The sequence below is a fragment of the Pristiophorus japonicus genome, chromosome 15 (genome assembly GCF_044704955.1).
Source record: "Pristiophorus japonicus isolate sPriJap1 chromosome 15, sPriJap1.hap1, whole genome shotgun sequence".
NCBI classification, from domain to species: domain Eukaryota; kingdom Metazoa; phylum Chordata; class Chondrichthyes; family Pristiophoridae; genus Pristiophorus; species Pristiophorus japonicus.
The window spans coordinates 25068724-25081567 of record NC_091991.1 but is presented as its reverse complement, the minus strand read 5'-3'; the positions used below and the strand labels follow the sequence as shown (position 1 = coordinate 25081567).

At 44.1% G+C, this 12844-nt stretch overlaps 1 protein-coding gene across 1 annotated transcript in view; it reads left to right on the top strand.

Moving 5' to 3' along the window:
* The first annotated feature begins 5892 nt into the window (after nucleotides 1-5892).
* Nucleotides 5893-12844, top strand: part of LOC139281525 (sodium-coupled neutral amino acid symporter 1-like) — a 63399-nt gene continuing 56447 nt past the window's right edge. Inside the window, 1 exon segment of the mRNA XM_070901694.1 lies at nucleotides 5893-6029. Within this exon segment, the coding sequence (XP_070757795.1) occupies nucleotides 5893-6029 (137 nt within the window).

Genomic DNA, 12844 nt, shown 5'->3' with positions numbered 1-12844 from the left:
TCGGTGGGTCCCACGCGACATGGAGTAGTGTTGTCACCTGGTATCTCACAACTCACAAGTGAGCAAGAGCAGATGGTGGAGACAGGGACAGCAGTGGCGAGTCAGAGGGCGCAGGACACTCCTAGGTCTGCTCAGCTGCATGCAGATGCTGAGCCTTGGGGGACATCCAGAAAGAGGGCGATCCCGGAGGTGCAGCAAGAAGTGCAGGAGGCTTTGACAGGTTCTGCGAGTGCAATGTCTGCAAATATTCAGAGAATGAAGGAGTCCATCTCCAACATGAGCACCACCATACACAGGCGATGGCGACTGTAGACTCCTCCATGGATAGGATGGCCAGCGACATGGGGGGGCTAATGCGCCACTCACAGGAACACTTGGTCTCTATGGAGAATAGATGACTATCTATGGAGAATAGATGGCAGAGCCTCACAGACCTCCTCTCTACGAGGAATGTCAGCATAGACGTGGGTCCTCACGGCCCCACTGATATGCAGCAAGGTGCTCTCCAGCTCATTGACAGCAGAGAAGTGAGTAGGCTACCTCCACTGCTGCTGAAGCCACAGGGCTAGCATTTCATAGAAGCACATGAAAGAGAAAGATGACATGCAAGTAGATTCAAAAGTGTAGCCTCTTGGGTGTTTTATCCGACGTTTATGTAGTTTCAATTAATGTGCTGTCAAAGATAAAAATCTTTATTTTCAACACTTTCTGGTGTTGGGCAGATTTGTGTGCACCTTTGGAAGTGGCTTAGTGAGTTGCAGTGTATAGTGAGACATAACAGTACCCCCCACAATGCTGATGAGTGTGAAAGGAATGGCTTGGTCACTGTAGGTATGTTTTATGGTGTTGTTGTGAGGTGGTGCCAACCTGGTGCATCATGTGGCAGCCATATTGGTGTACAGTGTAAAGTGAAGTAAATCTGGCCATGGTGAGGCCATCCCTGGTCTCTCAGGCAGCATTTTGGTCAGATGCTGATGCCCTCTGTCCTCTGTAAGCATCAGATGATTGCGGAGAAGGTTGGTGTTGTTGTTGCTGCTGCTGTGCCTGATGCTGTTGGTGTTAGAGATGATTGTGGTCAGATTCTGAGGACCAAGCAAGGTGAGACATTATAAATGGCACCCATGCTGATGGAATAGATGGCAGGTGAAGTCGAGATGACAGAAGCAATCTGTAAATGGTGAGAGAGGTTCTTCCAATGAGGTGACACTGGATTGAGACTTTGCTGTAAAGACTTGTAGCCTGAAGAGAGCTCAACTTGTGCTGGCAATACAGTGAGCAACAGCTTCTGCCTGAGGAAAGTGAAGAGCTCTGAGGTGGGAGCTTTTATAGTACATTTCATGCTGTCAATTAATCAGCTGAATCAATGACCACTCAACTCCCACCTCAGGTTGACAGACATGGTCACCAAGCGCGTGAGTCCCGTGAGTATCCAGTGAAATTGGAAAGGTAAGGTTAAAAAGACTCTTAAGGGTCTGACAATGCTAATAATCCTTTAAATTGGGTCGCCCGCCTCTGCCCGTTGTGTCGCTACTGCGCTGACAGACGCGCCTGAGGGAAAGGCGCATGGGGCCCGCTGCAAGAAATTTCAACTTTCCCACCCGACCCGTCTTTAATCGCTCCTGCTCGGACTCCGGAAAATTCCGATCTATGAAAGATTTTGGTAGAGTAGACACAGAGAGAGTCTTTTCCACTTGAGGGGAAGAGCATAACTAGAGGCCATCAATATAAGATAGTCACCAAGAAATCAAATAGGGAATTCAGAAAAAACGTCTTTACCCAGGGAGCGGTGAGAATGTGGAACTCGCTACCTCAGGAAGTGGTTGAGGCGAATAGTTTAGATGCATTTAAGGGGAAGCTAGGCAAGGATATGAGGGGAAAGGGAATAGAGGGTTATGATGACAGAGTTGGATGAGGAAGGATGGGAGGAGGCTGGATTGGAGCATAAACACCGGCATGGTCTGGTTGGGCCAAATTACCTTTTTCTGTGCCATACATCCTACGTAATTCTTACAGAGTTAATCCTGTCTTTGAATAAATTATTTTATATTTTCAGCATATGTTGCATTTGCTTCATTTCATTCTACAGATATTCAGTCCTATTGTACCACTATTATCTTCATTCTCCATCAGATACACATGAACAAAGTCATATATTTGGTTTGATTTTAGCTTTCCTCGTCTTACAATTATCTTAGAGACGGCCCTTCAGATAAGGAAGGATGTGGTAGTAGTTCTGTCTCAGGCTAATGAAACAGGACAAATAAGTGACCCAGAGGTAGGGGAGTATTAATAATAACAAAGCCTAATTAGGTTCAATTTGAAAATAGATAAAGAAAAGAGGAGACAAGTGCTGGAAAGCTAAATTCCTCCCCCACGCCCTTCCCCCACCCCCACCCCCACCGCAAACTGACACCAACACATCCGTCCCAAATCACCAGCATTCCATGCCATAAAGAAAGTGGAAGTTATAATTAAGTTAATAAAGTCAGTTTTATGACCAGAGGCTGCAGAGTGTCCAAGCATGCTGGGACCTATTGTATCCATCCCCTGCGGTTAAGCCAGAAGCACACTGGCTAACTCTTGTGAAAACTCTATGGGCTAGACTTTCCATTAGTTTTGCATCGCTACCTCCCACCTAACATCCATTTTAACGCTGAGATGAGTATACCACCCAGATATCGCCCATTTCTCAAAAAAATGGAAACTAAAACCCATTTATCGCTCACTTATCACCCAGCGTTACTTTCGGCATTTAGTTTACGCCGAGAATTAATAATACCGCCCACCCATTTTTTCCTGCTGTAAATGTCAGAAAAATGGAAACTAACACCCATAATATCGTCAAGCCCACATATCGCCGAAAATATCGCTCGCCAAAACAAATGCTGAGAAAAAGTTGCTCTTACCTGAACCAAACCCAGTGGTATGGACACCATTTTATAAATCGGAGGAGATTTCATAAGAAAGGCTTCTTCAGTTCTGGGGAGTTTTGAAGTAATCTGGAGTTATTTTAAGGTGATTTGAACATCTGAACATCTTATCATACTGTGGACGAATTGATTTGATTTGATTTGTTTTAGTAGGTAAATTTATTGTTTGTGAACAATAAGTCGAACACTGATATTTATTGTAATGGGGTCTGTAATTTCTCAGCCTGTCTTGATGACTACACATATGCTGCAGACTAGAGATGGCAGAAGGTATATTGAAGAGCATTAGGTGCCCAATCAAAGAGGTGGCAGACTGAGGAGGAGGAGGCCGAGAACGTACACTCGATGCACTTACCGGGAGAAGCGGTCTTATCTGAGAAAATGTGAAACAATGTGATGTAAAATAAAATAAATTTAATATGTGTATTAAGTCATACTGAGAACTGTACAAATCACCCCACCTCACCCCCACCCCACAACAAAATTTAAATATTTATATCATCTATTACATTTTTAACACTTCCAACAAGACTTCAAATACAGAGAACACAAATGCAAAAAACGAGGTACCGCCCCCGCCTTCCCCCCTTCCCCCAAACCACCCAACAAAATAGCAACAACAACAACATCAAAATACTCTCACAAATACAACTCTTGCGGCCATGCACCTTGCTTTCCTTTCCCCCCCCCCCCACTCCCCGGCTTCTCCTCCCCAACTCTACCCCTTCCCCTTCCCCTCCCGATTCCAAACCGCCTTGCCGAAGTGCTCCTCAGGCGCTGTTTCATTGAGGGGGATGGCAGCAGATCTGCTGGTTGGCCAGATGCTGGAGAGGACGGTCCCGAGGAGAGAACGGCATCTGAGCCAGAATCAAGAGCTTCCTCCTGGCTCGCATGTATCATTGGCAATGGGGGTGTGGCACCCTGGGACTCAGTGCCGCGTTCCAGGATCACTGGTAGCCCTGAGGCACCAGTGTTCCTGGCTATCACCTCCAGGGCCACCACTATCCGCAACACGCACTCTGCCATGGTCGCCGATATGGTGGCCAGCTGTTGGGATATGCCCCCCTTGTCTGGAGGATCTGCTGACCTATTTCAACACTCCTCCTGGACAATTAACCATGTCCCCGCTTAGATATGCCGCTCGTGGAGATGTCCTGCTGCGTCAAACCAACCTCCGCGGGTTCGGCGCCAGCATGGGGGTGCCCTGCGGCAAAGTGCTTGGGCCCGCTACCTCCACAGTGGAGGAGGACATGGCCGCAGGAGCATTAAATGTCATCGGTGTTGTAGACATGATGGAGCTTGTTGCTGCAGGCTCCTCAAACTCCGCACTGTCGTCAGTCGAGAAGGCACCCTGCAGCTCCATGGGCAAGATTCGGGGCTCCTCACCATCAGAATGACGATCCCCCGCCACGGCCACCACCGGACCCGCACCTTGGCTCGGTGGTGTTGGCTGTGACTACGCTGTTGGCTGAGCTACAAAACATAAATGAGGTTATTACAGGAGAAGGGGGTGTTAGGGTCACAGGGTGATTCAAACGCTACACACAGCATTTGCACTACAACCGCACTACTGCTATCAATATGATCACGGAGATCACATTTAATTAATATAACCAAATTCTGCATTACAATGATTTTCATGAGCCCATCATTAATTAGATAACACTTTCATCAATCATCTATCATTTATGGTTCGGATATGAGTGGGTGTGTCATCTATTGACTTTACATCACGCACTGGTGTATACTTTAATCACGTGGCATCACATTAGGTTCTGCTGCTGCTTGTGTGGCCGACCGGGGTTGGCTCCTCACTAATGCCAGCGCCCGCTCCTCAAGGTCGGTCAGCTCACTGATGACTGGTGGCCCACCACCCGTGTGCCGCCACTTGGTCCTATTCTTCGAAAGCTTCTTCTGCAAAAGGTAACAACAGCATGACATGGCATAAGATCATTGCATAAGATCATTGCTAACGACTGTCGCAGATACTGAGACAACACATAACCGACAGATGTTATAATTATTATTATTATCATTATTAACCTAAAGACGTACACGTACATCGTACACCGTGGGCTTTGAGTTAAACATTCCCGGTCTAATTGCAATACATCAGATCTGAATTTATTCACTCATTACACTTACAATTCCAATTATATAAATATATAACTAAATGTAAATAAATGTAATACCTACTCTGCCGGAGCTGACAAGGTAGTTCCAGCGCTTGCTGCACTGGTTGCCCTCACGCACCTCGTGCATTGCCGACGAGACCACCTCATCTATCTTGACCCAAATTTTCTGGTAAACCTTTGGGGTGGACTTCCCACGCCCACCCCGGGTCAATTGACTCCAGCGTGACTCCACCTCCTGCAGGAGGACAGCATTTGCCTCGTCAGAGAATCTCCGAGCTCGTTTTCGTCCTCCCACTTTGAATTCCTCTCCTACTTCACTGCTCTCACCAGCCTCCTCGTCCTCCACATCGTGCTGTCTCACTTCCTCCATGCCTTCCATGTAAATATATATTTTTTTTTGCCAAAATTTCAGTGTAAACAAACTAAATAGTGCTCTCAATTCTTCTCACTTCTCCAAAAAATCTTTCCTACCTCCCACAACAGCCAAACAAACCACAAAGAACCAGACAACACACCCACACACACTTTTACTTCCTCTCTGCTCTCTCTCTCTGTCTCTCTCCTATTCTGTGCATGTATTGATGACCCCTGACCTCCTGAAACGCGGGAAATGACCGTTGCCATGGCGTTACTATGGACGCTGACATTTTACAGCAGAAGAAAAAATAAATGACCACTAACGCCCATTTCACATCGCTCCTGCTAACGCCCATTTTATAAAGGGGAAAGTTGGGGTTTAGAAAATGGGCGATAATCCGGCGATCTCAAAACCCATAATAAACGTCAACGCTAGAAATAATGCCCATTTTGGGGCGATCTGCATAATAATGGAAAGTCAAGCCAAGGAAACTGCATGTGTACTAAAACCAGATAATGAAAGTGCTACGGAAACATCATTCAGACTGCCTGTGGAAGGCCAACCAGCTGGTTTCATAGTGAAAACTGGAAGTCTCTTCATTCTCCTGTAAGACTTACAGAGAGTTTTTCTATGTATATTTCTTTAGTTGTGTGGCTGTAGTATGTGAAGGAACAGTTTTATTAATTACATAACTACAGTGTGTAATAGATGGATTATTTAATGGTTTCTCTTTTGCTTGCCACCGTGTACGTAGGGTTAAAATTGGGCCTGCTAGCTGCTCTGCAAGGTGCAAAGAATATAAATTTGGTCTGTTATGACAAATTAATATGCACCTGTAGGTTACTCCTGTGGGTCATTCTGTTATTATATATGATAACATCTATTGACTGCAGAGCCAATAGTGCAATTCTGTCAAGCAGTGTCCTTGATAGCAGTCTGGATAAGTGTTAATTTCCTGCAATCACAGTTTGATCAAAGTAATTAGAACAGATCAATAAGCTTCTCAGAAAAGAGTCAGGTCAATTCAAATATGCCATGTGATTGGCATCCTAGGGATCATTTTAAAATAATCGGCTCCATTGGCAGCTATATCAACATGAGTCAGGTCTGTGAGAGAGGCAGGGGCATGATCCATTGTAGTTCCTTTGGCAGATGGCTCTCTAACTAGGAACTTTTGAGTGTTGGCTTATACTTGGCTACATGCACTCAGCTGAACAGTCAGTCTGAAGACAGTGGGGACAGAGCTAATCAGACAGCACTGTGATAGCGCATTGCCACATAAGAAGTAAGTAACCATGTTTCAAGGATTGGTTATATGTTGTGGGTTAACAGCAACTCAGTTGTTTTGATATTTCAAGTAAAATAGTCAAGTTTGTAATTACTGTAAATATGCAGTTTGCACCAAATACTGTTTCTTTTCATATTTTATAGGACTTACAATTTTCAGATCTTTCTTAAATATCAGCAATGTGGGTCACGTCCATAAGTGGCCTCATCTTACATACTGGAGTGCACTCGTACTGGCCAATATCTAATCATGCAATAGCGTAACAGGGGAAGTGGGATCATATCTGTTATGTATGTAATAACTCGATAGACTGAACACTGTAAACTAACAGGTACAAACCTGGCTCTGCTTTATTAGGGCCCGAAGTGATTACATTACATGAAGACTTGCCTTTTATACCTAAGCCGCACACACGTACGTACAGCCCAATGACCTGCAACAGTGGCGCCACCTGGTGGCTAGTAACCCCAAGCACACATACATGACTATCAATAGTATCTTTTTTTTATTCATTCCTGGATGTGGGCATTGCTGGCACTATGGCTATGATCTGTGTTCATTAGTCACACATGTGATAAGCTTCCTTGATTTTTATCCTACGACATGTGGGGCTGCCTTGTATGGTGTGAAGAAAAGATATAATGGCCTTAAAATTCCTGTCGGAGGCTTCCCGCGAGCAATTGTCTCCGAGCAGAGAATTTTTACGAATCTACCTGGTGGTCTAGGAGGCGCCCTGGATTCCGTTGGGGTGTCCTTCTCTTGCCGCGCTGCGAAGCGCACTCCCGTCTGGAGGATTCACACGCAGAAGATGCAGTGACGTGTGACTGCTCAGCCAATCAGGTACGTAGTCCACAGCTTTCCCATTAATAGTAATGAGAACTCCGTATCTACACACACTAATAAAAAAAAACAGACCTCACATAATTAAAATTAATTGAAATTAAAGTTAATAAATGCCTTAGAAAAAAACAATATTTTTCTGATTTTTAAAAAATTTTTGTAATGCGGGTTAAAAATAAACTTACCTTAGTGGGCAGAATTTTTAAACAATAAAATATGTTTATTTAATTTAAATTTATTATGTTTATGTATGTTTTTAAACACTTGCGCCTGTAAAAATAGGCTATGCGCCAGCTTTTTCAGGTGCAAGAATTTTGAGGACATTTGCTGGGCCAGATATGCATAAAGCCCGCAATCTTGCCCATGCAAATGTCCTCGCTCCCAATCTGCGGATCATCTGTCAAGCTCCAGCATGCACATTGTGCGCTGAAAACCGGCTTTTCTGATGTCTTCCCCGGTCGTAGAAACTTCGTACGGACCCGGGAAGGCCGGGATTTCCAGGCCAATTTGTTCTCGGATGTGGGCGTCACTGGCAAGGCCGGCATTTATTGCACATCCCTAATTGCCCTTGAGAAGATGGTGGTGAGCCGCCTTCTTGAACCGCTGCAGTCCTTGTGGTGAATATACTCCCACAATGCTGTTAGGCAGGGAGTTCCAGGATATTGACCCAGCGATGATGAATATATTTCCAAGTCAGGACACAGTTAATTCAGTTCTTAAAGAAAGTAACTTTGATGGTATGAGACGTGAATTGGCTAGGATAGACTGGCGAATGATACTTAAAGGGTTGATGGTGGATAGGCAATGGCAGACATTTAAAGATCACATGGATGAACTTCAACAATTGTACATCCCTGTCTGGAGTAAAAATAAAACAGGGAAGGTGGCTCAACCGTGGCTAACAAGGGAAATTAGGGATAGTGTTAAATCCAAGGAAGAGGCATATAAATTGGCCAGAAAAAGCAGCAAACCTGAGGACTGGGAGAAATTTAGAATTCAGCAGAGGAGGACAAAGGGTTTAATTAGGAGGGGGAAAATAGAGTATGAGAACATAAAAACTGACTGCAGAAGCTTCGAGAGATATCTGAAGAGAAAAAGATTAGTGAAATAAATGTAGGTCCCTTGCAGTCAGAATTGGTGAATTTATAATGGGGAACAAAGAAATGGCAGACCAATTGAACAAATACTTTGGTTCTGTCTTCACTAAGGAAGAAACAAATATCCTTGCGGAAATACTAGGGGACCGAGGGTCTAACAAAAAGGAGAAACTGAAGGAAATCCTTATTAGTCAGGATATTGTTAGGGAGATTGATGGGATTGAAGGCCGATAAATCCCCAGGGCCTGATAGTCTGCATCCTAGAGTACTTAAGGAAGTGGCCCTAGAAATAGTGGATGCATTGGTGGTCATTTTCCTATCGATTGGAAGGTAGCTAATGTAACCCCACTTTTTAAAAAAGGAGGGAGAGAGAAAACAGGGAATTATAGACTGGTTAGCCTGTCATCGATAGTGGGGAAAATGTTGGAATCAATTATTAAAGATGTAATAGCAGCGCATTTGGAAAGCAGTGACAGGATCGGTCCAAGTCAGCATGGATTTATGAAAGGGAAATCATGCTTGACAAATCTTCTAGAATTTTTTCAGGATGTAACTAATAGAGTGGACAAGGGAGAACCAGTGAATGTGGTGTATTTGGACTTTCAAAAGGCTTTTGACAAGGTCCCACACAAGAGATTAGTGTGCAAAATTAAAGCACATGGTATTGGGGGTAATGTATTGACGTGGATAGGGAACTGGTTGGCAGACAGGAAGCAAAGAGTAGGAATAAACGAGTCCTTTTCAGAATGGCAGGCAGTGACTAGTGGGGTACCGCAAGGTTCAGTGCTGGGAACCCAGCTATTTACAATATATATTAATGATTTAGACGAAGGAATTGAATGTAATATCTTCAACTTTGCAGATGACACTAAGCTGGGTGGCAGTGTGACTTGTTGGACAGGTTAGGTGAGTGGGTAAATGCAGCGCAGATGCAGTATAATGAAGATAAATGTGAGGTTATCCACTTTGGTGGCAAAAACATTATCTGAATGGTGAAAGATTAGGAAAATGGGAGGTGCAACGAGACCTGGATGTCATGGTACATCAGTCATTGAAAGATGACATGCAGGTACAGCAGGCGGTGAAGAAGGCAAATGGCATGTTGGCCTTCATAGCGAGAAGATTTGAGTACAGGAGCAGGGAGGTCTTACTGCAGTTGTACAGGGCCTTGGTGAGGCCACAGTTTGAATATTGTGTCCAGTTTTGGTCTCCTAATCTGAGGAAGGACATTCTTGCTATTGAGATGCAGCGAAGGTTCACCAGACTGATTCCCAGGATGGCAGGATTGACATATGAAGAAAGACTGGATCGACTAGGCTTATATTCAATGGAATTTAGAAGAATGAGAGGGGATCTCATTGAAACATATAAAATTCTGATGGGATTGGACAGGTTAGATGCAGGAAGAATGTTCCCGATGTTGGGGAAGTCCAAAACCAGGGGTCACAGTCTAAGGATAAGGGGTAAGCCATTTAGGACCGAGATAAGGAGAAATTTCTTCACTCAGAGAATTGTGAACCTGAGGAATTCTCTACCACAGAAAGTTGTTGAGGCCAGTTCATTAGATATATTCAAAAGGGAGTTAGATGTAGCCCTTACGGCTAAAGGGATCAAGGGGTATGGAGATAAAGCAGGAATGGGGTACTGAAGTTGCATGATGAGCCATGATCATATTGAATGATGGTGCAGACTGGAAGGGCCGAATGGCCTACTCCTGCTCCTATTTTCTATGTTTCTATGTTTCTATGTTTAGGATGGTGTGTAACTCGGGGGGAACTTGCAGGTGATGGTGCTCCCATGCATCTGCTGCCCTTGTCCTTCTAGGTGGTAGAGGTCGCGGGTTTTGGAGGTGCTGCCGAAGAAGCCATGGCAAGTTGCTGCACTGCATCTTATAGCTAGTCCAGTGAAGTTTCTGGTCAATGGTGACCCCCAGGATGTTGATGGTGGGGGATTCGACAATGGTAATGCCATTCAATGTCAAGGGGAGGTGGTTAGACACTCACTTGTTGGAGCTGTTCATTGCCTGGCACTTAAGTGGCAAGTCATATTCATGCCAAACATTCAGCCCAACCCTCAATGTCATCCAGGTCCTGCTGCATGCAGGCATTGACTGCTTCATTTTCAATGGAGTTGCGAATGGAACTGAACAATGTGCAATCATCCACGAACATCTCCACTTCTGACCTTATGATGAAGGAAAGGTCATTGATGAAGCAGCTGAAGATGGTTGGGCCTAGGACACTGCCCTGAAGTACTCCTACATCGATGTCCTGGGGTTGGGATGATTGACTTCCAACAACCACAATCATCTACCTTTGTGCTAGGTATGACTCCAGCCAGTGGAGAGTTTTTCCCCTGATGCCCATTCACTTCAATTTTACTTGGTTTTTCCCCTTGATGCCACACTCAGTCAAAGGGCAGTCACTCTCCCCTGACCTCTGGAATTCAGCTCTTTTTTAATGTTTGGACCAAGGCAGTAATAAGGTCTAGAGCCAAGTGATCCTAGCAGAACCCAATGAACAGGTTATTGATGAGTAAGTACTACTTGATAGTATTGTCGATGACACCTTCCATTACTCTGCTGATAATTGAGAGTAGACTGATGGGGCGGTAATTGACCGGATTGAATTTGTCCTGCTTTTTGTGGAGAAGTTTTTTATGTTGTCAGGTAGATGCCAATGTTGCTGTTGTACTGGAACAGCTTGGCTAGAGGCGCGGCTAGTTGTGGAGCACAAGTCTTCAGCACAACAGCTGGAATGTTGTCGGGGCCCAAAGCCTTTGCCATATCCAGTGCACTCAGCCGCTTCTTGATATCACATGGAGTGAATCGAATGGAACCTCCTCCTCCCATTGGTTGTTTAATTGTCCATCACCATTCACGACTGGATGTAGCAGGACTGCAGAGCTTTGATCTGATCCGTTGATTGTGGGATCAGTTAGCTCTGTGTATAGCATGCTGCTTCTGCTGCTTAGCATTCATATAGTCCTGTGTTGCAGCTTCCCCAGGTTGGCACCTCATTTTTAGGTATGCCTGGTGGTGCTCTTGTGATCGAAACTAGATATCATGGCCTATTATTTGGATTGTACCCTAATTAGGGCACAATCCCAGGTGCAGCGCATGCTGCAGTTGCCTATACAGGCCACTGGCAGGAAATGGGAAATTGATCCGCTGCACTTATTAGTATAGTGCGGGCGAACTATGGGCAAGATCAGCTGTAAAACGGGCACTGCGCAAATGAATTTCACACATGCCCTTGTGCACTATTCCAAACACTTCAGTGAGACAAGGCAAGATATAATTGGTAAGTTTCTTTATTTTGGAGACAGCAAATGAAAGTACAAGAGTGACAGTTATACTCAAAACTGGCTTACTTCATCTTTTCCTTCACTTTCCCCTGCCACTTCTTCATCCAACAAGGAATTTCCTTACCTTTCATTTTCTTTCCTTCATTTCTTGCGAAGGACCACTGATGGGTTGATATGCCTTAGGAGCCTTTCTAAAGGCTTTCAGAAGTGTTATTACCAAATTAGGACACTTCCCTTTAATTCCTGCCAAAAGTTTCACGTCGATCTGTCAATAGTTATGCAAATAGATGACCCAGGAAAATTTGAATGATATTGACACTTTACCATTCTGCAGTGATGTGCATTAGTTCTTAACTATGTAGAATTTTCTTCATCAACTCTATTATCATTCAGTGATCTTGAAATGATTGCATTATTTTCATATTACAGACAGTACTACACATCTATCACAAGAAACCATATCGTGCCATCTGTGGTGATTGTGTGAACACAGCTTCCATTTTACTCATAAAACTGGCTCTTCAGTTCTTAATCCAATTGCATGTAAGCAAAAAACCCTCCCGTTTTCATAGTCCTGACTTCCACACAACTTTTGCTGTCAATGTATTCAAATTTTTCGCTATCATTTCAAACAAATTTATATTACACTTCAAAAAGGTGAAGATTTCTTCTTCAGTAATTATAAATAATTCAAAGAAATTGTAATCATCCTTAATTCTATCCTCAATTGTCAGCATCTTCTATAATCATCAGGCAAATATTTTCTTCCAACAGTTGTGATTCAACCCTTTATACTCCATAAATGCATATTCCATATTAAGTCAGTAATACTGTGCACATTATAGCTATACTAATGTATGAAAGGTCATCGACCAGATGCTGCCTAACCT